General features: G+C 37.7%; 2 protein-coding genes across 2 annotated transcripts; one reads left to right on the top strand and one right to left on the bottom strand.

Annotated features, from left to right (window-relative positions):
* Positions 1-2156: 2156 nt before the first annotated feature.
* Positions 2157-13813, top strand: LOC113073268 (peroxisomal membrane protein PEX16-like). The gene is made up of 8 exons (XM_026246159.1): positions 2157-2413; positions 2803-2903; positions 5538-5618; positions 5706-5855; positions 7070-7142; positions 10422-10541; positions 11382-11446; positions 11556-13813. Exons 1-8 carry the CDS (start codon positions 2346-2348, stop codon positions 11612-11614), a joined length of 717 nt encoding a protein of 238 aa, XP_026101944.1. The 5' UTR covers positions 2157-2345; the 3' UTR covers positions 11615-13813.
* Positions 13814-15520: 1707 nt separating this feature from the next.
* On the bottom strand, positions 15521-17271 carry LOC113073267 (intelectin-like). Its single transcript, XM_026246158.1, has 7 exons — positions 17202-17271; positions 16965-17087; positions 16649-16893; positions 16378-16536; positions 16150-16270; positions 15926-16029; positions 15521-15764 (listed from the first exon to the last, which is right to left on the bottom strand). The coding sequence occupies exons 1-7, from the start codon at positions 17269-17271 to the stop codon at positions 15612-15614; spliced, it is 975 nt and encodes a 324-aa protein (XP_026101943.1). The 3' UTR covers positions 15521-15611.
* Positions 17272-26454: the final 9183 nt, after the last annotated feature.

Raw genomic sequence — 26454 nt, 5'->3', positions numbered from 1 at the left:
CAGCTGGCGGAGAAAGTACAACCTCTGCTGGGCCTTTTTTACGATGGAGTCAATGTGAATGTCCCACTTCAGGTCCTGAGAGATGGTGGTTCCCAGGAACCTGAATGACTCCACTGCAGTCACAGGGCTGTTCATGATGGTGAGTGGGGGGAGTGCAGAGGGGTCTCTCCTGAAGTCCACGATCATCTCCACTGTTTTGAGCGTGTTAAGCTCCAGGTTGTTGAGACTGCACCAGACAGCCAGCTCTTTTACCTCCTGTCTGTAAGCAGACTCGTCACCGTCCTGAATGAGGCCAATGAGTGTGGTGTCATCTGCAAACTTCAGGAGCTTGACAGAGGGGTCCTTAGATGTGCAATCGTTGGTGTACAGGGAGAAGAGCAGTGGGGAGAGAACGCAGCCCTGGGGAGCTCCGGTGCTGATTGTACGGGTGCTGGATGTGTATTTTCCCAGCCTCACTAGCTGCTGCCTGTCTGTCAGGAAGCTGTTCCCTTACGAAAAATAACCATGGTTTTATTATAGTAAAACTGTAGTAACCAATGGTTTTTTGGCGTATTGACTGCCATTTGTAAAACCACAGATTTACTACAAATACCATGGTTAAACTATGGTTAATATAGCAAAACCATGCTTAATTTGTGGTTACCATGGTTTAACTACAGTAACCATGGTTTTTTGGTTTTATCTGTAGTAAAACCATGGCTAATTTTCGTAAGGGTTGATCCACTGACAGATGGAGGTGGGCACGGAGAGCTGATTTAGTTTGGGCAGGAGGAGGTTTGGGATGATCGTGTTGAAGGCCGAGCTGAAGTCCACAAACAGGATCCTCACATAAGTCCCCGGTCTGTCTAGGTGTTGCAGAACATAATGCAGTCCAATGTTTACTGCATCGTCCACAGACCTGTTTGCTCTGTAGGCAAACTGAAGAGGATCCAGCAAGGGTCCAGTGATGTCCTTCAGGTGGGCCAGCACCAGTTTTTCAAATGACTTCATGACTACAGACGTTAGAGCCACAGGCCTGTAGTCATTTAGTCCTGTAATTTTGGGTTTCTTAGGGATGGGGATGATGTTGGAACGTTTGAAGCATGAAGGGACTTCGCACAGCTCCAGCGATCTGTTGAAGATCTGTGTGAAGATGGGGGCCAGCTGGTCAGCACAGGATTTCAGACAGGCTGGTGTAACACAATCTGGGCCTGGTGCTTTTTTCCTTTTCTGCTTCCGGAAGACCTGGCGCACCAAATCCTCGCTGATCTGAATTGCAGGTGCCCCACCTGAGAGGGGGGATGCAGGAGGTGTGAATGGTGAGAGTGCTTGATTGGAGAGGTGTTCAGGATGGATTGCAGGAGCTGTTAATGGTGTGAACGGTTGTTTGGAGAGGCATTTGGGGCTGGTTGCAGGAGTTGTGAAGGGTGTGAATGGTTTTGTGGGGAGGCGTTCAGGGCAGGTGATGGGTTTTCTATTAAACCTGCAGTAAAACTCGTTCAGATCGTCTGCCAGTCGTTGATTCTCTACAGTGCTGGGGGGTGGTGTCTTGTAATTGGTGATCTTCTTTAGACTTTTCCACACTGATGCGGAGTCGTTGGAAGTGAACTGAGTCCTTATTTTTTCAGAATAATTCCTCTTTGCCACTTTGATCTCCTTTTCCAATGTGTATTTAGCCTGTTTATACAAGACATTGTCCCCCTTCACGTAAGCATCTTCTTTGGCCTGACGGAGCTGTCTGAGTTTTGCAGTGAACCACGGTTTGTCATTATTGTAAATTAGTTGAGTCTTTGTAGGAATACACATATCCTCACAGAAACTGATATATGATGTTACGGTCTCTGTGAGTTCATCCAGATCGGTGGCAGCAGCTTCAAAAACACTCCAATCAGTGAGGTCAAAACAAGATTGTAAATCCTGCTCTGCTTCATTAGTCCATCTTTTTACAGTCCTTGATACAGGTTTAGCTGATTTTAGTTTCTGCCTGTAGGACGGTATTAGATGAACCAGAATTAAGTACAGAATGTGTGGTAACAATTATGAATATGGGACTACTTGTACTTTATGTAAAATAATCAGAAAAATTGCAACATAAGAGCAGAAAAAAGTATAAGTTTAGAAAGCCTGAAGCTTGTGGTGTCAGAATGCCAGTATGTCAGTCAAGTCCAAAGCAAGACACAATCCATCTCGACATCTTCGATCAACAAGATGCAGCGCTGTATCGTTTAAATGAACTATGAGACTGAGATTACAGTACAGCTAACCTCTTCTCAATTTTACGCTTCTGTGTGTTTGTGTAGTCTCTCTCTCAACAGAGGCTGTTAACCTGGTTGTCTGTACTGGAATATGTGGAGGTTTTCACAGAGATGGGAGCCGCTAAGCTTTGGGGAGAAGCTGGACGCTGGCTAGTTATTGTTCTTATTCAGGTTGCCAAGTAAGGACCCTGTTTCAGTATACTTAAAGGGTAGTTTACTAAGAGGACATTATCATCATTTACAAACCCTCATGTTGTTTCAAACCTATATGACTTAGTTCTGTAAAACATGAAGGAAATGTTAAGCAGGATGTTTTGAGAGATCTTTTCTGTACAGTGAAAGTGACTGAGGGCAGGAACTCTGAAAGAAGAACACAAAAAGCTCTATTGCATTCGCATAAAAATAGTCCATGCAGTTTTTTGAAGCTATATGGCTTTTTTTGGCTATTTTTTCTGAAAATGATGACTACACAAGTGTCATGTTTAGTTGAGCTAATAGTCAATCTGATAATCATTGCTGTATTCTGGGATCTGGTGTCCCATTTCTCCATTCTCTCCTGTGTTTTTAGAGCGATCCTGCGTTGTCTCCTGCTTTTCTGGTACAGATCAGGCATCCAGACGTCACCACCTTTAATTCCTCTGGACAGGGATTCTCTGCTCTCTAGTCATGGTGAGATATCATAACCACAAGTGAAATAATATTTGAAAAGATAAACATGAAAAATAACTTTAATAAGAACAAATCCAAATATTTGTACAGAGACAGTATCTTTTACATTATTCTCTCTCCAACCTACGTAGAGCAGACTGCCTTAGAAGAAAATTAATTAGTTGTAGTTATTAAAAATGATTTAGTTAATAATAAAGTAATACTACTACAGGTCCTTCTAAAAAATAAATAGCATATTGTGATAAGTTCATTATTTTCCATAATGTTATGATAAAAATTAAACTTTCATTTATTTTAGATTCATTGCACACCAACTGAAATATTGCAGGTCTTTTATTGTTTTAATACTGATGATTTTGGCGTACAGCTCATGAAAACCCAAAATTCCTATCTCAAAAAATTAGCATATTTCATCCGACCAATAAAAGAAAAGTGATTTTAATACAAAAAAGTCAACCTTCAAATAATTATGTTCAGTTATGCACTCAACACTTGGTCGGGAATCTTTTTGCAGAAATGACCGATTCTCTATGGGGTTCAGGTCAGGAGAGTTGGCAGGCCAATTGAGCACAGTAATACCATGGTCAGTAAACCATTTACCAGTGGTTTTGGCACTGTGAGCAGGTGCCAGGTCGTGCTGAAAAACGAAATCTTCATCTCCATAAAGCTTTTCAGCAGATGGAAGCATGAAGTGCTCTAAAATCTCCTGATAGCTAGCTGCATTGACCCTGCCCTTGATAAAACACAGTGGACCAACACCAGCAGCTGACATGGCACCCCAGACCATCACTGATTGTGGGTACTTGACACTGGACTTCAGGCATTTTGGCATTTCCTTCTCCCCAGTCTTCCTCCAGACTCTGGCACCTTGATTTCCGAATGACATGCAAAATTTGCTTTCATCCGAAAAAAGTACTTTGGACCACTGATCAACAGTCCAATGCTGGTTCTCTGTAGCCCATTTCCTGCACACGCCTCTGCACGGTGGCTCTGGATGTTTCTACTCCAGACTCAGTCCACTGCTTCCGCACGTCCCCCAAGGTCTGGAATCGGTCCTTCTCCACAATCTTCCTCAGGGTCCGGTCACCTCTTCTTGTTGTGCAGCGTTTTTTGCCACACTTTTTCCTTCCCACAGACTTCCCACTGAGGTGCCTTGATACAGCACTCTGGGAACAGCCTATTCGTTCAGAAATGTATTTCTGTGTCTTACCCTCTCGCTTGAAGGTGTCAATGATGGCCTTCTGGACAGCAGTCAGGTCGGCAGTCTTACCCATGATTGTGGTTTTGAGTAATGAACCAGGCTGGGAGTTTTTAAAAGCCTCAGGAATCTTTTGCAGGTGTTTAGAGTTAATTAGTTGATTCAGATGATTAGGTTAATAGCTCATTTAGAGAACCTTTTCATGATATGCTAATTTTTTGAGATAGGATTTTGGGTTTTCATGAGCTGTATGCCAAAATCATCAGTATTAAAACAATAAAAGACCTGAAATATTTCAGTTGGGGTGCAATGAATCTAAAATATATGAAAGTTTAATTTTATCATTACATTATGGAAAATAATTAACTTTTATCACAATATGCTATTTTTTAGAAGGACCTGTAATCTAATTAAGAATGTAATAAATAAATAACCGATATAAAATATATGTATATTAAGTTTGACCATGGTAAACTTCCAAGGGGGCCACAGGATGACTTGAAATATTTAGATTAAAATGCTAGAATGCTATTTTGTAACTGTTGTTATTATTAACATACAGAACTTCAGTTAATTATTTTAATATATCAGCATCCGGTTTCTGTTATGAAAATGTTGAAAACAAGCAGAATTATCATAATTACAGCAGAAATGTCTGGGAACCTATGCTTCAGGTCATTGTAGTCATTTTTATTAATGATATTGCTGGGAATAAAAAAACAAATTAAGCCACACTGTGTATTTTTCAGTTAACAAGACCTACAGAAATACAGCACGGTGCTCTATGTATTAGTAACTGTTGTTATTTTGATGCTCACTAATTTATACAGTAAACATATAAATGGTGCCTATACATATTAAGTTATTAAGTAAAAACAGTCCAAATATGTGTGTTTGTTTAGTAATAAACTGTGTAAGTACATGTCTTCATGTGCTATCAACGGCAAGGTAATGGCTTTGATTCGCAAAGAATGCAAGTGATTAAATGTATACCTTCACTGCAATGCAAGTCGCTTTCAGTAGTCTGCCAAATGCATAAAGGTAACTATACTAACACAGAGCTTTCAAACTTAGAAGCCAAAGTTAATTTTCTTTTTTCACTCCATGACTGGAAATGAAACAAACCGAAGCGTTTCTGGAAACTGCCACACAGGACATTTAGCACAGTCGCACAGAAATAAGCAGAAAAACACTCCAGCTGATGACAATAAATAAACGGCGTGAGACAATAAGTACAGTGTATGGCCTGTGCAGATAAACTGTGATTGTGTAGTTTCGGTTGAGCCAGAGCCCGTGGAGTTTCGGAGAAGTGCCCTTGAGCGTAACAACGGGAGACTCGAAAGGAACGGTCTGTTCCTGCAGTCAATGTGCTGTGGGTTCTTTATGTTGAAAAATGATCTGTTGTGCACCGCTCATACTGTGATCTCTCGACACAGATAACAGTGCTGAAGAAGACGATGAGGACACTTCTGTCGTGGGCCAGCGTTCAGGAAGAGTGGTGAGACCACTGGGAAGCGGTAAGACCTGACAATACAACCCAGTGTGTCACAAACTTCTGCGTCAATGGAAAGCTGTATCGTGTCTTTTTTTCTTTTTCTCCATAGCACCGTCATTGCAGTCTCTTCTTTGGGGTCTCCCTCGGAAAAACAAAAGAAGTAGGGATGGAGAAGAGGAGCTCCAGTCAAGCCCCACACCTCTGGGTCTGCAGGAAACCATCGCAGAGTCTCTGTACATCGCTAGACCGCTTGTGCATTGTATCCTTTCTGATAGTTTCTTTTTTATTACAACTTTCAAAGTTATATCAGTGTAATATTATGCCAGGATAGCTGAAATAGTTTCTTTATTCCCAAGGGTGTAGGAACGATCAGTGTTCAGTCCGCTGCTCATGCTTGGTTTTTAAGAGTCATTTTATGTGACTGACTACATATTTTTGTTTTCTTCACAACATGGTCAACTCTTAAAATAAAATAAAATACAATGATTATTTATATAAAAAAAAACAAATGCTCCAATACAGTGATTCTCACTTATTTTGTCTCCAAGGCCCTCTATTGTCCAAATCAATATTCGAAGGTCACCGCTTCTGGTTTCTGAAAATACATTTCAGGGCTCCTGAAGTTTTAAGAGCTGAATGATTTTCAAGCCTCCCTCTCTTTTATCAAGTGAATTTACATGGCTTCTTCAATCGTGATTTTCTGGAGAAGGATTAAGGATAAGGAGTTTTAATTTCTACCTAATGAAATATTTATTTTTTGTAATTATGCCAAAGTGAATGTTCATTATAAAATGCCCTTGAAGTTTTATTAAAGATTTCATTCATTTATATGGCCTTTCCCGGTCTATAAATCACAGATATTGGGTTTCCTCATATATCCAGGTTTTCCGAGTTGTTAAGGGGGTGAATTAATACAAGACATATTTTTAGTTTTAGTTTAAGCTCATTTCAGGCACAGCGCCAGAATTTTTTCTCTACTGGTGCTTAGAAAATAAATTATATTGATGACGTCAGAGTTACTTCATGAAGACATGGGGCTAAACGGGGCAATAAAAAATTCTGACGGGGCTTTAGCACTAAACTTTTTTTTTGTCTTAACATTATTCAAACAAAATATATAATACTGTCTGTCTGTCTGTCTGTGGACCACAAGTCACTCGTAAGGCTCAATTTTTTAAAATTGAGATTTAGACATCATTTGAAAGCTGAATAAACAAACTTTCCATTGATGTATGATTTGTTAGGATAGGACAGTATTTGGAGATACAAATATTTGAAAATCTGGAATCTGAGGGTGCAAAAAAATCTAAATATTGAGAAAATCACCTTTAAAGTTGTCCAAATGAATCTTAGCAAACCATTCTTAGCTATGCGTACTACTAATCAAAAGTTGTTTATATTTATTTATTTATTTTTGCGGTGTGATGAAATTATTTGAACATTTTGACATCTATCATCCTTAACATTTGTAAGTGGCCAGTTTGGGGATTTGTGGAAAACGTTCCTGGAAACCTTGGATCATCTCTGGTCTCTTAGAGATTACCAGGTACAGAGTGCTTTACCTCGCTCTCGCTCTCTCTATCTCTCTCGCTCTCTCTCTCTATCTCTCTCGCTCTCTCTCTCTCTCTCTCTCGCTCTCTCTCTCTCTCTCTCTCTCAATTCAGTTAAGTTCAAATGAGCTTTATTGGCATGACACAATGTTGCCAAAGCAAAAAACAGTGAACAATTTATACAGGCATGTAGATAATTTAAGAGGAAAAAAATTATTCATGGCCATATTGTACATATATTAACACATAACACACACAACACAAAAAAAAAACAATAGTTAAATACAATGTAAATATTTACAGAGAGGGGGCACTAGGATACATACTGCGCTGCTAGGTGGATACACTTTTCTTTCTCTCCCAAAATATATCAGAGTTTGTCTATTTCGCTCACTTGCCTGAATTCAGGCACAATTTGAGCTATTTGGGAAAAATAAGTGTCTCTAATGTGTTTATATTTGCTGCAGTGTGTGAGGAAGTGCAGCTCGTCCTCCTTGAGTCCCTCTGTGCAGTGAGAACACAGTCAGAGCTCTCTCTCTCTCTCTCCAGCTCTGTTTGTGTCGGCTGTCTTCACACACACACACACACACACACTCTCTCTCCAGCTCTGTTTGTGTTGGCCCGTCTCCACACACAGACTGTGCTCACTCAGACGATACTCAGAAGCTTTCTTTGACCATAGTCTTTAATTTTGATCAAGGTGCCAATTGTCTTTAATCTATAGAAGTACTTTAATTTGTTTGTTTGTGCTACTTTGATCTGCCAATCATGGATGTATTCTTCCTGAGTTAGTTTTCCAATTTCTTCAACTTTTGCATGTCTTAATTGAATTGATGAACTGAGTTGGTGTTTTTCCACTAAATAGTGCATGGGTGTCTCTCTGGGTGTCCTGTCCTGTAAGTTAAAGCGCAGTAAGGTAATCATCTGTCAGCGTGTCTGATAGATGGAACCAGAACTTGGCTGTTCTCTTCTGGATTTCTGCTAGAAGGTAGATAATATGCAGTCTCAGTAGCCGAGACTAAGGGCGTTTCTCTGGAGTCCCAGGATGTTCTTGCAGAACTCCAGATGGAACATTTCAGTGGGGTTTTTTTATCCCAAGATGTATAGTTTAATTTAAATGTGGGCCCCCATATTTCACAAGAATGGGTTTGAAGATGTTGTCAAAGATTTGTAGCCATAATTTAATAGGTGGGTTGAATTTGAACAAATTTTATGATAGTGTAATAAGCCCTGTGTGCATTACCAGTCAGATGTTTTATTGCCAGATCAAATTGACCAGAAGCTGAGATAGTGAGACCCAAATAAGTATAACATGTGACATGATTAAGAAGTGTTCCCCCGATTGTAAAACTAAATTTTTTGTCAGTAAGGCGAGGCTTTTTCTGGAAGATCGTAATTTTGGATTTCTCCATGTTTATTGGTAAGGCCCTGTCTCTACTGTAATCTTTTATAATAAAGAGGCTTTGGTGTAACCCCCTCAAAAATGTTTTCCTTGTTTTGTTTGATGAACATATTTTTGTATGAGTGTGTGGAGTTTGTAAATGTGATTTGAAGTTCTCGGTTTTGGCATAAATCCAATTTGACAATTGTTTAAAATGCTGTGTTCTTTAAGAAACTGAATTAATCTGATGAAACAGAATAGTTTTCTGAGGTTACTGCTCACTGTGATGCCTCTATAATTATTTTGGTCGTACTTCTCACCTGTCCAGATTTTAATAAGAGATTGAATAATGTTAGGATAGATGGCAAGTCTCAGTTTGGGGCTGCTGTGTTTCAGCATTTCATTAGAAATTCCACTTGAAAGCCAGTTGATTTCTTATTTTTTTAGGGATTTCATGTTCTCTGTCAGTTCAGTTAATTATATGGGTTTGTCTAAATGATTTAGCCTGTCTTTTCTAGTGTATTCCAGGTTATTTAGTTGGGAGGTCAGATGTTTTTGGGAGAAGGTTGGTGCATTTAGTGAATATTATTATTATTTTTTTTATGTTCAGTCCAGATATTTGGGTCATAGATGGGAAGGTATTTGGCCTCTTTGGATTTGTCTAAATTATTCCATAAATCCCCAAAAGAATTTTGATCGATTGATTCTTCAATTTTGTTTATTTTTATCACATATCAGTTTTCTTCTGTATTAATAGTGACTTGTATAGTTTAAGGGTTTGTTGATATGTGGCTCATTTTTCTGAGGGTTTTCTGACCACTGTAGAAACGATATGAGTTAACTGTTCAGTTGCTAAATAGATACTTCTCTTCTCTTCACTAAATGTAGTCAAGAGAAATGAGTCTATCATGTTATCAGCACGGGTGCTGTGGAGCGCAGCTTCATACTGGACAGGACTATCTTTACTCCATATAAATGTGTGGGGGTGTGGGGGAGGGGGGTGGATATAATTGAACTTTCTGTTCTGAAGATGGCAGATGATTCCCTGACCTGTTGAGACTGAGGACTATGTGACTGTGGTCTGATAATGGCAGCTGTGGCATCACTGTGAAATAATTGTGTCTATATCTGTGATGGTGTAATCTACCGTGCTGCTGCCTAGATATGAGGAGTATGTACATCGGCCCAGAGAGTCACCTTTCATTCTGCCATTGACTATGTATAGGCCCAGGCTTTTGCAGAGCTGCAGGACTTGTTTTCCATGTCTGTTAATTACGTTGTCGTAATTCTAGCGTGTTTTGGTAAAACCTTTTTGTTGATGATGAAGTGAACAGTTTATATATTTGTCCCCAGTCAGAGCTGATGCAGTCCACTTCCTTCCCCGTTCTGGTGTTCAGATCCCCCATCAATAGAACTGAACCTATAGACTGGAAGTGATTGATCTCTTATTGTAGGGTTGAGAAGATGTCTTTGTTATAATAAGGCGACTCATTTGGGGTGATCTACTATATGTGGAGCACAGGTACAGGTCCTCATCTAAACACAAAATCTCTTTTTGAATTTTTATCCAAATATGTGTTTTATCCCTTTTTTGTGGGTTTAATATACTGCCACAGATGGTCTTTAAACCAGACTATGATTCCTTCATTAGGCTGTTTGACTGAGGGTATAAGCAGCTCTCCGTAGTTTGAAGGGGTGTAGGTTTTAGAGTCTAAACGACTCCATGTCTTAAATAAAATAATTATATTATTTTATTATTCTCTTTCTCTCTCTCTCTTTTTCTCTCTCTCTCTCTCTCTCTCTCTCTCTCTCTCTCTCTCTCTCTCTCTGTCTGTCTTCTCAGGCTGTCTCTGAAGAGTTATTGAAGTTCAGACTGATGCTGTTTTCTGTCCAGTTTCAGTTTGTTGAGCGACATCAAGACGCTGAACCGCAGAGAGAGGGCTGAGATGAGGAGACGGGCCTTCCTTCTCCTCTACTACCTGCTCCGCTCCCCCTTCTATGACCGATACTCTGAGTCAGTGTCTCCTTTACTGTATCCGTTGCATTTGTGTGCTCTTGATGCACTTCTGGTAGTGTTTTGTTCAAATCCTTAAGCTTAAAATAGTTCACCCAAAAAACGGAATATTTGCTAAAAATCAGAATTTGCCATCTAAGATTAAGCATTGCACCATCGGATCCTTTGTGGTGAATGGGTGCCGTCAGAATGAGAGCCCAAGCAGCTGATAAAAGCATCACAGTATTCCTCACGAGTCCATAAATGAATGACTTGTGAACTGAAAAGCTGCATATCAGTAAGAACTTTAAACCATTGTTTCTGGGGAAAATGCGTAATCCATAATATTGCTTTCTCCAGTAAAAAAAAAAAAGTTATCTAGTTTGAGCAGGAGAGAAATACACACTGGTCAAACTCCAGAACAGTTCAAAATGAATATGTGATTGGATTTTGATGTGAAAGCAACAATGGATGGACCTTTTCACTGTAGGAAGGGGTATTACTTGTTTTTATCAGCTGTTTGGACTTTCATTCTGATGGCACCCATTCACTGCAGAGCATCCTTCGGTGAGCAAGTGATGGAATGCTAAAGTTCTCCAAATCTGAGATTGCACAAAGAAACATTCTCAACCCATCAAAGTTACAATCTTCACCTGCCAGATAATAAAGTTAGTAAGACTGTGCAACCAATCAGAACACCCTACCAACTGCTTATCCACTTGGCAGCATCACAGAAATATTTTCTCACGAAAATATCAAAAAAGAGTTTTACGATTGCACTATTTAGGTTTCCAAATGCACAAGTTTACTGCATAAAAATGCTTTTTGTTCCCAGTTCTAATGTCTCTTTTACACTCACAGGATGAAGATCCTCTTCCTTCTTCGCTTCTTGGCAGATTATGTTCCCGGGGTCGGTTTGGTTGCGCGTAAGTAGCGTATCCATCTCACCCAATGGATGTTCAGTGCCGTCACACTAAAAGCTTTAAAAAAGCTCAGAGATATGTGCTGACTGGTTTTCTTTTTCTGTCCTCTCAGGTCCACTGATGGAGTACTTGCCCATTTGGCAGAAGATCTACTTTTATAACTGGGGCTGACATCAAAGTGAATCTTTCACAGGTCAGCGCTGCCAAAATGTTTGCAGAATGAGAGGAAGCTATTTAGAGGATGCGAGAGCGACACTCGAGGACTCACATCACACCTGTGCCAGAACATTACCACATTTATTGAGGAGTTACAGGTACACTGCTGGCGTTTGAGAATATGCATTTGGATAATGATTCTCCGAATGCTGTTTTTGTTTATCTTTTAGCTTTCGCAATTTTATGCATCTGAGCCACATTTTTTTTGCACTTATAAACATCTGTTATTGAATGAATTTGGGCCAGACTTCAAGCTCTCCTGTCCCATAATCTATCCCTCAACACGAATGCCTTCCTTTTAATTTAGATGTTTATTTCCAAGGAGGATAGTTTTATTGAATGCATTACTTGACTGGCTGAAATGAAGTCAATTAGACGGATGTTTGGTTTTTTGTTCGTTCTGATTTCTGCCAAAGATGAAATGAAGCTGAATGTGATGCTTTTAATTGTAGCTACTGTACAATGAAATGATTCATCAAATAGGTATAAAGGTCCCTGTGGTTTATTATTATTATTATTATTATTATTATTATTATTATTATTATTATTTTGTGAAGGCCTGCCCCATCTAACTATTAGTAAAATTAATGAATAATAATTTAGCTGTAAATAAAATTATCCACATGATGACCTTTCACCTGATGATTATTAAATTATTATTAATTTACAAGAACGATATGAAGAGTGCATGTACAGCTGTTGTTTATATTGCTGTGTGTAGCCTGTGGAAGTAACATTTCAATTCAATATTTTCCTAATGACAATTTAAATTGGTTTATAACAACCTTTTCCCATTTTTATCACAGAATAAGTCAGAAAAAATATCTTCTAGTATCTATACTAAATAATACGTCAATCAGTAGTGCATTATTCAGATAGTTTATTTATTTATTACCTGGAGATCATTTGGAAAAACACGCATAAACCATATATTTTCACAATCGTGTTTTTATTGTCTTAACGTTTCATCCGTAACGTTTCTGCTTTTCATTCAGCTCAGCTACAGCGATAGCCTGTTGCTTAAGTCCATTGTAGGGATTTCCTGCACATTATAAGTTATTACTTTTATGAGTCTGTTTTGGACGTTTTGCGTGAGAGCGCCCTCTGGCTTTGAGTATGAATAAAACATGCACTGCATGAGAGAGTTCTGCGCTCCTGATATTCACATCTCCGCATTTTGGATACAAATAAAATGTCAGGTAACGCAAAGACTATCGATACTGTCTCTTAGAATTTAAATCTAAAAATCCTCTATGTGAACACACCTGTCCAAATAAAGTGAAGGGGACAAATTTACATTTTATTAAAATGAAATATTTATTAAATATTAAACATGCAGCTATCGTTGTTCTACACACAGCAATATAAACAAAGGTGCCTGTTCTCTTCTGTTCTTGCTGTTTGATTGAGAAAAGTTTGAAATGGCGTCGAGGGATCTAGTCTAAAAACTCTCCATACTTTCAACTTATTATTACAGTATTTTTTAATTGAAATACAATGTTTAATTAATGTAATTATCACAGCACTGACTAAACAGTCTTATACTGATTTTCTCATCCTCCGAATTATACTTATCAATCCTGTTTTTAGTGTCATTATCATTCAAAAAAATGAATAAAACCAGAACAGGATTAGAAGAGAATTCTATTTTAAATAGGACGGAAATATTTTTCTGCAACAACAACAGTACTGTTTACAACAGCAAAACCACCATAAACTCTAATAATAATATAATTCAGTTACGAATTCCAGAGTAATTAAGATGTGCAAAGAAAAAATTATTTAACTTTTAACCTTAAAATGGTCTTTTCTGTTCTTTTTATTTTTTTAAAAATGCATCACAGCATTTGCTGCCGTATCAATACAGGATCATCGGTTTCAATACACATAGCAGCAAGGAGCACAGCCCTAGTGAAAGCCATGCTCCTTTTATACTTTGAGCACCTGCCCCTCCAAATGTCTCTGCACGGCCCTGATTATGTGTGAAATAAACTCATCTGAGTTTCTGTTTTAAAACCCATCGTTATTTTGATTGAAAGACCCGAAGCAAAAATGTTTTGAAATGCTGCAAGTGTGGATAATTGGTTTTGTATATACCTCTATGCATTTAATAAATCTTTAAATAATAAGAGTCCTCATGCCTCAAGTGTTTTCCATCAGAGAGGGGAATTTATAATGCTGCTAAGAGCTGCTCGTACACATATGAGCCATATCTCAAGGTCTGATCTCACAATGTTTTCGTTCAGCTTTTCAAATCAATGTTTGAATTAAACATAACTGTGATGTATGTCTTCCAGATTCAGAGTCCCAGCAGCCCCCTCGCTGTGCTGTAGTGTATATGCTCATGAAAAAAAAGCTGAACTACAGTATCAGCAATGCTGAAAATGATAAACTGCTTCCTAAAGGAAGGCAAAAAAATATCCTCTTGGACCTCAGAGTTAGGGACAGCCAAGCTATCCGTTATACATCCCTGTGGGGTTAAAAGATATCTCTCTTGAATTGTGCCCCTAGATATTCACTAGCTCCCCATTGCAATCCATCGATCACTTTTGATCTCTTTTCATGCTGAGTTCACATATTGTGGGAACCTCAGTGGGGTATTTTTAAGATTATTGCACGTAACATAGACCTGTAATCTGTCTAAGCATGATATAATTCAATTAGTTTAATAAATTCGAAAGCTTTTTCACCACCAGCAAATTACCTTCCGTGTTTGGAAGGGATCAATATCTAAATCAATTTAAAAACAATTAATCCTTTATAGAGTCCCTTAATCACGCCTAGCATTGATTTCCTGATAAAATGCATTTGCTTTTGTGATGTTCTTTAAAATATTTTATTGACAAATGAATACATGTAAAGTAACACATAGGCTTTGTCAGGTATATATAGATACATTACTGAATGGGCCAAAACAAAAATATCTTATTTTAGAAATGTGTAATAGATTGCATAGTTTTAAATAAGGCTTTTCCACCACTGTCAAACGATTAATCGTGATTAATCACATCCGAAATAATAGTTGTTGTTTTTTTACATGATAAATGTGTGTATTCATTAAGTATATATAAATACACACACATGCATGTATATATGTGTGAATTTTTTTTAATATATTTTAAATATATTTATATATAATATAATTTATATGAATATAAATATATACATGTTCTGTTCATACTATCAATACTACCGTATGTAAGATTAGAATGAGTGTGTCCCAGAACATAGCATGTTGAACAGGGTATGCCATTGGAAAGAGGAATTAAAGCCTTTGTGAATGTTCATAGTTCTTTTAATAGCTTTAAATGATGATCTTTTACGGGACCATCCCTCACGTTCACCTAAGCTTTAAAGCTTGAACGTATTTGAAAAATAACCTATTTATCTAATAATCGTAGAATTTCAAATATAGTGGATTTCATCAACATCACTCAAATTAACAAAAATGAAGTGTGTCATTTTAATGTATATTTCACTAACTTTAATGTTGACACATTATTTTTGTTATTATAGGTCCATGTCACTTTCCAGTTAATATTCTCAAAATGGTTACGCCAAGTGTTTAATATGAAAAAATAAAGGACAATGAATCAAAGGTCTAAAATCTTTCTTTTTGAATTATTGCTATCTTTTAGCAAATAAAAGACAGTAGTATTGATTATTTGAACATAATATATTTATTTTTCTAATTTTGAACAGTTGAAACCAATGAACCCAAGAAACCCATGAACATTGAAAGAGGAGGTATAAAATATGAATCACCAGAAGATCAATAAATGTCTAATCTGATTTTTCAGTTACAATTCAGTTGCCATATATATGTAAATAGTATAGTAAAGAAACACATTTGAGCAAATAATTGTCTATCTAACATTCTAATGTTAATCAATATGGAATATCTCAGAATGAAGAAGGGAAGGAAGCTGGCGATTATAGATTGACCAGAATGTCAGCGATAAAAGAGAAGCACAGCTGCCTCGGTTATCTCTTTGGAAGCACTCCATCCCTTATTAGTACCATATCCATCCCAGTCAAAGCTCGTAAAGTCCCCACACTGTCTAGGGGTGGCTTCAGGAAAGTGTCCACCTCCACCAATACAGAACTGTGACAATATGAGTATATTACAAACAACAAAACACATCTACAGACACTTTATCTCCAATGTAAATGAATAACTATTAATGCATTATGTGGTGATTAACGGCATGTCACAAACGCTGTCCATAGACATCGATTTAAATCCAGAATATTCTGTCAACTCACATGTTCAGTGTGACAGGCGGTTGGTTTGACACCTGAACAAAGAGCCATGGCTGCCCCTTCGGTATTAAAGACTCTGAATGCGATGAATCCAGGTGTTAATATTTCTAAGGAAATGCAGAGAATGTAACACATACAGTATGACATGGCTTTCATTCATTAAACTGATTCAAAATGTAAACATTTCAAAAATGTGAATCATACAGGCTAAAGAGAATTTGACATACGTCTTGAATTGGGACCGTACAAGTTTTTGTTGTAATCCACATTTCCGGTATCATACACTATTGGAATAGCAGGTCCATTATCAGTGAGGCATGCACCTAATGCAAACCTCACAGGGAATTTCTAGGAAAATAAGAGATAACATTTTTATAATTGTACAAAATTGTAATCTTTGACTATTTTTTTTGTGTGTTTCAAACTCTATAAACTAGTATCCAAGTTCATCTCACCTTGAATAAATAGAAAAGGTTTCCTCCGTAGAGGTTTAAGAAGTGATTTTCCGTGTGGTATCGCAGGATGGAGGAAGCGGACCACTGTTCCAAATCAATATTATTAGGAACATGCCACACAGACACATCTTGTGCCGCAATGTCATAGTATCCAGGGTTCTGTGACATGAAGGAAACAGACTGTCATTTCAAATTCTACATCAACATCTTTTGATTGTCTGTCTAGTGTCTCAGTGTCCTTTATGTGAAACCATTAATGTAATAAAAATACCTTATAATCATCACTTGTAGAGGACTCTGCTGTTCCGAATGTGACTGTGTCGGCCCATGTGCCCTCTCCATCAGGCCGGTTTGGGTCACTGCCCTGCTGATTAGACCAGCGATCACCAAGAGTACACTTTCCATACATGTTGTTTTCATGAACACTGGCAACCAGCGTCCAGCCGCCGCCAGCAGTGGTCATATCACAGAACATCTGGTAAAGGACTCCTCTTGATGAGTTCAGATAATAAAGATCTGCATGAACAGAAGCATTCCTAAAACACAGTTGTTACTTAAGATCAAATATTATCATAAAATGAGCGTACCATCATAAACCTGATATTTTTCATGAAGTTCCTTGCAGTTTCGAGCAACTCTTCTCTGAAGCATTGCATCCTCAAGTTTGACCTTGGTATCACCGGTTTTGACATATGGTACTTCTTGATCCACTACAATGTGAGACATAAAGGTTTAGTGGAACGTATTGGGATACAAAATGTAATTTTCAATGCTTTAAAATAAATACATTACAATCCAAACAAATGATTACATAGATTACTTACAAATGATCACACTTCCAGCCTCACAGAGCCATAGATTCAGTGAGAGACTGAAAAGGATCGCTAAAAACATTGGTGGAAGAACCATAGTCTGCAAACACATGGGGAAAAAGTTCTTCACAATTAAACTCAAAGCTGAAATTAATGTTATTGGTTCCATGTTTCTCTAAAAGACTGCTTACTAAAAGCATATAGGCTATGTATATTTGAAAATATCATTTTTATGTTACAACAACTCTTACGTTTGTTTCTGGTCTTCTCTCAGAGGAGTTGGCAAGCACTGTTGAGGTTTTTGTCTGAGAATAAAGCTCAAATCCAGTCCATTCGGTCCACATTACCCACACTGAATGTTTTGGTGGGGTCAAGGACTTGAACAGAAACCAATGACAATATATGTACCGATTTTGAGATAGGATGCTACAAATATGATATTTTGAAGAATGTTTGTAACAGAACCATTTTGGTTATCATTGACATATTGTAGAGACAAAACAAACAAACAGACATTTACCTTTTTAATTTTATACAGGATTCAATATATTCCATTCAAAATAGTTAGGGACCACTTTGTATACTGTATCTCAGACTGATAATTAAAGACCAAGGGTCCTATAATACACCTGGCACAATGCGACGCAAGGTGCTGCGCAAGTGTGTTTGTTAGTTTCAGGCCGGCGCCGTTCGCATTTTCAAGTCCAGCGCCACGTCCTTTAATTAACAAATGCATTTGCGCTCATTTGTGCGCCCATGGGTGTGCTGGTCTAAAAAAGAGGAGTGTTAAGGCAAATTGCTGGTGCAAAATAGACTGTGCCATAGACTAACTCAAAGCTGGTCTAAAGTCTGGGGCAATGTTTTTTCTTTGTTATTTAAAGAGCGTATTAGTATAGGTGGGTCCGCAACGCACGTATGTAACCCCTCTCTCCCAGGTCCTCTCCGACGCTCTGTGGGTGGTCTGGGTCTGCTGGTATTTAAACACTATTACTGGGCTACCAATGTTAAGGCTTTAATGATCTGGGAGAAGAGAGCACCAGGAAATCTGACCCCAGATGTTCTTCTTAAGGGTGCAAATGGAGACGAGCCTGGCTGGGACCTTGTTACCTATCATTAGTGAATAAACTATGTTTGTGTTGAAAAATTCAGTCAAAAACCAAGTAAAAGAAAAGTCCAGTCACTGCCAGAGACCTCAGTGTATACACTACAGTCATTATTTTTAACCCCCATGGTCTGACAGACCCCTTTTTTGTTTGAAAGGAGAAGGGTTTAAGTTCTATTAAAGGTGCTGTAGGGAACTTTTGTAAAAAAATATTTTTTACATATTTATTAAACCTGTCATTATGTCCTGACAGTAGAATATGAGACAGATAATCTGTGTAAAAAATCAAGCTCCTCTGGCTCCTCCCATTGCTCCTATTGCCATTTGCAGAAAGTCATGCGCTCCCGGTAAAAAACAACCAATCAGAGCTGCGGTCCGTAACTTTATTTGTGTTCAAAATGTAGAAAAATGTATATAATAAGCGAGTACACCATGAATCCATTTTCCAAACCGTGTTTTTGGCTTGTCCTGAATCACTAGGGTGCACCTGTAATAAGTGTTTATATTCGGACTATTTTAGATTGTTTCGGAGGCACCGCGGCGGAGTAACCCAGTACCTTTGTGATTCTTCATAGACATAAACAGAGAGAAGTAGTTCCGGCTACGATGTTCTTCCGCAAGACGCAAGCAGTTCTGTTTATTAACCGCTAGAGCATCAAAAGTTACCTACCGCAGCTTTAAGGATCTTTATGTTGAGCGAAGGTTTACATCATTTAATCAGACTGAAGGTTGATCTGTCCCATTCACACTTTTTTCATTGTTTACAAATTGGGCATTGTGAAGTCCAAAATGTATCATCTGAATGCAGTACCATCTGCTCAGTCAAAAGCAGACATCAGTTGATACAATTCAAGGTCATTCATTTCTTACTTTATACAAAAATCAAACTCCATGAAATGTTCTCTTCTGTTTCACCATTGTGTGACAAGTGCAAAGTCACTGATGCAACTGATCATGCTTTTTTGCCCTTCACTGCCATTCATTGTCAGGATTTTGGACTTATATATTTGAGTGGTACTCTAAGGCCTATAATAGGCTTATTCTGCTGGCAATGGAACTTCTCACAACACACCCCTAGCCTTCCAAAAGCCTTACACTGGGTCTGATCGTGGCCAAGAGACTGGAAGTCATCCTCACCTCCCTCTTTTTGAATTTCGATTATCTATAAGATCTCTGTCATACAAGTGGATAGACTCCGATTTCTGAGGTCTAACTCCTTCGAAAAGTTTTGGGGATCGTTACTTGGATATTTAAACAGATTAGCTGCTTAACCGACCACTAATGTTTCCTATGAGTGTTGAGTTGTACATTACCTTTGGGTATTCCAGACGATCGACTGTTTACTGAACCTGTAAGTATTATAATTTATGTCAAGGATGTTATGTGTTTTTTTTTTTATGGGTGCATGTGCAGTCTGATACAATGTTGTTTGTTTGTTCTGTGCTTTACTTTGAAAAATCCTTAAAACACACATATACATACATGTACACACACACACACACACACATATATATATACAGTATTGTTCAAAATAATAGCAGTACAATGTGACTAACCAGAATAATCAAGGTTTTTCGTATATTTTTTTATTGCTACGTGGCAAACAAGTTACCAGTAGGTTCAGTAGATTCTCAGAAAACAAATGAGACCCAGCATTCATGATATGCACGCTCTTAAGGCTGTGCAATTGGGCAATTAGTTGAATTAGTTGAAAGGGGTGTGTTAAAAAAAAATAGCAGTGTGGCATTCAATCACTGAGGTCATCAATTTTGTGAAGAAACAGGTGTGAATCAGGTGGCCCCTATTTAAGGATGAAGCCAACACTTGTTGAACATGCATTTGAAAGCTGAGGAAAATGGGTCGTTCAAGACATTGTTCAGAAGAACAGCGTACTTTGATTAAAAAGTTGATTAGAGAGGGGAAAACCTATAAAGAGGTGCAAAAAATGATAGGCTGTTCAGCTAAAATGATCTCCAATGCCTTAAAATGGAGAGCAAAACCAGAGAGACGTGGAAGAAAACGGAAGACAACCATCAAAATGGATAGAAGAATAACCAGAATGGCAAAGGCTCAGCCAATGATCACCTCCAGGATGATCAAAGACAGTCTGGAGTTACCTGTAAGTACTGTGACAGTTAGAAGACGTCTGTGTGAAGCTAATCTATTTTCAAGAATCCCCCGCAAAGTCCCTCTGTTAAAAAAAAGGCATGTGCAGAAGAGGTTACAATTTGCCAAAGAACACATCAACTGGCCTAAAGAGAAATGGAGGAACATTTTGTGGACTGATGAGAGTAAAATTGTTATTTTTGGGTCCAAGGGCCACAGGCAGTTTGTGAGACGACCCCCAAACTCTGAATTCAAGCCACAGTACACAGTGAAGACAGTGAAGCATGGAGGTGCAAGCATCATGATATGGGCATGTTTCTCCTACTATGGTGTTGGGCCTATTTATCGCATACCAGGGATCATGGATCAGTTTGCATATGTTAAAATACTTGAAGAGGTCATGTTGCCCTATACTGAAGAGGACATGCCCTTGAAATGGTTGTTTCAACAAGACAATGACCCAAAACACACTAGTAAACGGGCAAAGTCTTGGTTCCAAACCAACAAAATTAATGTTATGGAGTGGCCAGCCCAATCTCCAGACCTTAATCCAATTGAGAACTTGTGGGGTGATACCAAAAATGCTGTTTCTGAAGCAAAACCAAGAAATGTGAATGAATTGTGGAATGTTGTTAAAGAATCATGGAGTGGAATAACAGCTGAGAGGTGCCACAAGTTGGTTGACTCCATGCCACACAGATGTCAAGCAGTTTTAAAAAACTGTGGTCATACAACTAAATATTAGTTTAGTGATTCACAGGATTGCTAAATCCCAGAAAAAAAAAAATGTTTGTACAAAATAGTTTTGAGTTTGTACAGTCAAAGGTAGACACTGCTATTTTTTTGAACACACCCCTTTCAACTAATTGCCCAATTGCACAGCCTTAAGAGCGTGCATATCATGAATGCTGGGTCTTGCTTGTTTTCTGACAATCTACTGAACCTACTGGTAACTTGTTTGCCACGTAGCAATAAAAAATATACTAAAAACCTTGATTATTCTGGTTAGTCACATTGTACTGCTATTATTTTGAACAATACTGTGTATATATATATATATAATACAGACCAAAAGTTTGGACACATCTTCTCATTCAAAGAGTTTTCTTTATTTTCATGACTATGAAAATTGTAGAGTCACACTGAAGGCATCAAGGGCTATTTGAGCAAGAAGGAGAGTGATGGGGTGCTGCTCCAGATGACCTGGCCTCCACAGTCACCGGACCTGAACCCAATCCAGATGGTTTAGGGGTGAGCTGGACCACAGACAGAAGGCAAAAGGCCAACAAGTGCTAAGCATCTCTCGGGGAACTCCTTCAAGACTGTTGAAGACCATTTCAGGTGACTACCTCTTGAAGCTCATCAAGAGAAGGCCAAGAGTGTGCAAAGCAGTCATCAAAGCAAAAGGTGGCTACTTTGAAGAACCTAGAATATGACTAGTTTCTTACAACTTGTGTGCGACTGTTTTGTGTCTTGGAGTTTTGTATTTAGAGTGTGCACAGATACACACTTCAAAAATCTGAAATGACCATATGTGGATTTTGGCATACTCTTTTCAACATGCTTTGCTTTGGGACACACTTATTCTCATCTCACATACTATTTAGGATGGATAGTATGTATGGACATTGGGACGCAGGGGTAGAATTTGATAAAATGTCTTTACCAACTAATTTTTGCTTTTGTCCTGTGTATGACATATTATTTATTCTACACTGCCCGGACATAAGAAGTGAGCAGCCGCGCTCACGTGCGGCTCAGAGGGAACATTTCAGTCATCACTGCATGAATTAAATACACAATTATTCTTATTAAAGCTACAAAAGCTTATTCATTCAAGAATAGTGTGCTGTTTGATTCACATTAATGGCACAGACAGCAGCAGGTATATTATGCTGCTGTCACTTTAGGATCTAATGAACAGGTGCAATATTATTTTATCAGACATTTATCTAATTTTCTATCAACTGGACACGTTAACTCATGACATTTTGTGTGTATTTGACAATTTAGATGCAGAGACACAGACAAGATTTAAAGGGGAAAACATAAAAGATACCATAGCCATGGATTAAGAATTTGTTCCCATGACTAATTCATTCATTCCCTCGCAGGCTCGCAAGACAAAGTGACTGACTGTGTTAAGTTTATCAAGAAAAAAAAGTTTAATAGCAAGCAAATCATGGAGAATAAACAAAGCACTACCTATGGACCGAAATGTTCATTTGCAGTGTTTTACACACCCATATCTGGAAACATTTGCTAAACATGTTTTATAATCACATTTGCTATAAATTTGCACCAACATTTTTGTTTGCTGTGCCTCTGCAATGCTATAACCTGTAATGCTGTTTACATGGCCAGCAAAATACATTTGCATTTGCATTGAAACATTTCCTTGTGAAAAAGATGTATATATAATATAATTTATATAATTTAAAAAAGAGTACATACTCTGGAAAAATGTACTTTAATATGTTGATAATGTAATATATTTATAAGTAATATATATATATATATATATATATATATATATATATATATATATATATATATATATATATATATATATATATATATATATATAACTTTGAAGCATCTAAGAATATATGTAAGTGTGAACTGAATGTGAGGTTTTTAGACACTTAATTACATGTTATTAACAAATGAAAAATGTGTGATAGTTTAAATTTCTATTATGCAGTTGAACTATTTTGACTCATTTAAGGCTTAAATACATTTTTATATGTAATTTCATAATTGCGTCTATTGATTTCGAAATATGGTTAAATTGTACTGCTGAATGTACTGACACAAATTTATGATAAACATAAATGATACTTTAATGTAATTTGTACTGAAACTTGTATGTCATGTATTTAAATATATTTACACATTTACAATGATGCAGTTGAACACAGGACATTTAAACTATGTACTTGTATTATGTAAATGTATTATCACTTTAATAAAAATGAAAATGAATTACATGTGCTTGAGTATGTTAGTAAACACATAAAATAAATTTGGTTTAAATGCAATAGATTTGGTATTATTTGATTTATTTTTATCCTTATTACATGTTCTTACTATTATAATAACAATTAATTAGACATATTAACATGCAAGTGACACTAAACAAGCCAAACCCTGAACCTAACCAATGACCATGTAGTAAATACAAGTAGTTGATTAATATTACTCAGTACCTAAAGGTACAATTACAATGTGACAAGGACACCAAAACAAAAAAAACGTTTTTAAAAATGATAAAAAAAAAAAAAACTTTTATTTTTACATTATTATAAAGTGCACTTTTTAAAAGTGTTCTTAAATGTGTTAAGAAACATAGTCGTGAAATTGAACACTCTTTAAGCACACCTAAGTCTTGTTCAGACTGTCAGTCCAAATCCGGTTTTTGTACATATATGCGATTGGAATCCAATCATATTTCACAAGTGTGAATGGCAAAAAAAACCCATGAAAACTTATTCAAATTGCATTTCAGTCAGTCTGTCTGCCCAGATCGGATTTTACATAACTTATTTGCCTGTGTCAGTTCCTTATGCCACGTAAAATGCAAACATGTCAGACATTGTTTGTAGAAAACACTGAATGTATTTGTAGAAAAAGGTTGTGTTGTTGGGAAGTGCGAGACAGCACAGAAGACATTATATAATCCAGCACGATGTTGTAAGACAACATCTCTATTGCAAACTGTTCTGCTGTTAGTGTAGGCATACCAATACAACGTCGTTGAGTAAAACGAAAGCGCACCACGGGACACACAAATCCCATCTGAACAGTTGCGATACACAGTAAAATATTTCAATCAGATTCCAGTCAGATACACAAATAATCGGATTTGGACTGAAAGTCTGAACAAGGCTTTAGGTGGCCTTTACCTCATTAATATCATAACATATAGTCTGGATGTACTAAAAGTGCCATTCAATATAATTAAGCACACTTGTAATGCACACTAGGGTTATTCTTGCTATTGTATATTAAGCATTTCTCTCCCTGTGTGATCATAAGAAGGAACTTAGGTTTGGACTTTGATTATGTCTCCAGGACACGAGCGGCTCGTATGTGTATAATGCTTCCCTGAAGTCAGCAGAAAAAGACAACTTCAAATTCCTGAGGAGAACTGGCTGCAAGAACGGCATCTGCCTCAGAGGACTACACATCGCTCAAGTCCTTCAGGTGAGAAATTTATGGCCGAGCCTGTAACCTTCCAGAGCGAGGCAGCAGCAGAGTCACGGCTGGCTAACAGCAGCCTCAACCTATTGGCCCATTCGTGCGAAAACTCTCTTTGATAAATCATCAAACCTCGACCGGCTGCCAGATCTCGCCCAATGCTCAATGAATTCCCAATGAAAATCTGCCAATGAGGTTTAATTTCTCTAAATGGTAGTCATATATCAGAAATGGGCCTGTGGTTGAATTAATGTCAGTGATTTGTATCTGACTCAGGCAATCTGTGACAGCATTACCCAGCATGGGCAGCCGATGAATTAAGCCATCTTCCAGTCAAAGTTGTTTTTCTTGGCCCATTTGCAATAATTGACAAATATGTTCTCAAAGCTCCTCCGTTGGAGACCTGGGAGAAGGGTAGAGATTGAACCTATAACAACATCCTTTTTGTGGTTAGAACAACCGAACAGGAGACTGATTTTAGGGAACCTGCTTTGTTCTTTTTTTTTTTTTTTTTTTTTTTTGGGGTTGTAAAATAAAAACTCTGTCAGGATTGTGTGCCTACAGAACTGAATTGAGAATCTATTAAAGTTCATGAATTTGAATTGAATTGGCAATTTTCATTTGGATTTGAATTCAATGATTTTTCCTAAAAAATATTATAATGAACACCATGTGGATTGTTTGTAGAAACGTATGATTATGATCATTGTTTGAAATGTCACCTATATAAATGTGTATTTAATTTAATTATTTTTTTGTTTCCTAATAATATCTTGAACTCAAAATGTTGAAATGTATGATATACAGTGGGGAAAATATTTATTTGATCCCCTGCTGATTTTGTAAGTTTGCCCACATACAAAGAAATGAAGTGTCTGTAATTCTTATGGTAGGTTTATTTTAACGAATTAAGACTGAATACCAACGAAACAATCCAGAAAAAAAAAAACAGTATGTGAAGGTTAAAAATTGATTTGCATTTCAGTGAGTGAAATATGTATTTGATCCCCAACGAAAACATGACTTAGTACACAGAGGTAAGATGTAGTTGGTGACCGGGTTTGTACACATCCCAGGAAGGTTTTTGATCCCCTTCTTTGTTGCCTTGGTGGTATGTTTCGGGTCATTGTCATTCTGGAAGACCCATCCATGACCCATCTTCAGTGTTCTGGCTCAGGTCAGGAGGTTCTCATCTAAGACTGTACAGTCCATTTGTCCCTCGATACAGTGAAGTAATCCTGTATCCTTAGCAGAAAAACAGCCCCAAAGCATAATGTTTTCACCTCTGGGCTTGACTCAAGGGATGGTGCTCTTGGGGTAATTTCTCTCCCTCTAAACATGGTGAATCAACTTAATGCCAAAGAGCTCAATTTTGGTCTCATCTGACCACAGCACTTTCTCCCAAGCCTTCTCTGAATCATTTTGATGTTCTTTAGCAAATTTTTTACGTTCCTGTACATGTGCATGGTGACCTTACAGGCTCTGCAGGATTTCAGTCTATTGATGCGTGGTGTATTACCAATGGTTTGCTTGGTGACTGTGGTCCCAACTGCCTTAAGATCATTAACAAACTCCTCCCGCGTAGTTCGAGGATGATCCCTAACCTTTTCCTGATCATCCTTACCCCATGAGGCAAGTTCTTGCACAGAGCTCCAGACAGAAGCCAATTGTTTTGTATTTCTTTCATTTCTGAAGTTGTCTCCTTGTCACCAAGCTTCTCGCTGATGGTCTTGTAGCCCATTCTAGCCTTGTGCAGATCTACAGTCTTGTCTCTGACATCCTTTGACAGCTCTTTGGTCTTGCAAGGTGGTGGGAGATGTTTGAATGGAAGATACCGATTATGAGTCTTATACACCT

The sequence above is a fragment of the Carassius auratus genome, unplaced genomic scaffold (genome assembly GCF_003368295.1).
Source record: "Carassius auratus strain Wakin unplaced genomic scaffold, ASM336829v1 scaf_tig00011728, whole genome shotgun sequence".
Classification (NCBI taxonomy): domain Eukaryota; kingdom Metazoa; phylum Chordata; class Actinopteri; order Cypriniformes; family Cyprinidae; genus Carassius; species Carassius auratus.
The sequence above is the reverse complement of the archived record's forward strand: the minus strand, read 5'-3'. Positions and strand labels throughout refer to the sequence as shown.

Coding starts and splice junctions, on each gene's coding strand:
- LOC113073268 (XM_026246159.1), top strand. CDS start 2,346: ATGGGAGCCGCTAAGCTTTGGGGAGAAGCTGGACGCTGGCTAGTTATT. Junction 2,904..5,537: donor TTCTCTGCTCTCTAGTCATG/GTGAGATATCAT, acceptor CTCTCGACACAG/ATAACAGTGCTGAAGAAGAC. Junction 5,856..7,069: donor CGCTAGACCGCTTGTGCATT/GTATCCTTTCTG, acceptor AACATTTGTAAG/TGGCCAGTTTGGGGATTTGT.
- LOC113073267 (XM_026246158.1), bottom strand. CDS start 17,271: ATGTTTTTAGCGATCCTTTTCAGTCTCTCACTGAATCTATGGCTCTGT. Junction 16,271..16,377: donor ACCTTTTCTATTTATTCAAG/GTGAGATGAACT, acceptor TTATTTTCCTAG/AAATTCCCTGTGAGGTTTGC. Junction 16,030..16,149: donor GTACGGTCCCAATTCAAGAC/GTATGTCAAATT, acceptor GCATTTCCTTAG/AAATATTAACACCTGGATTC.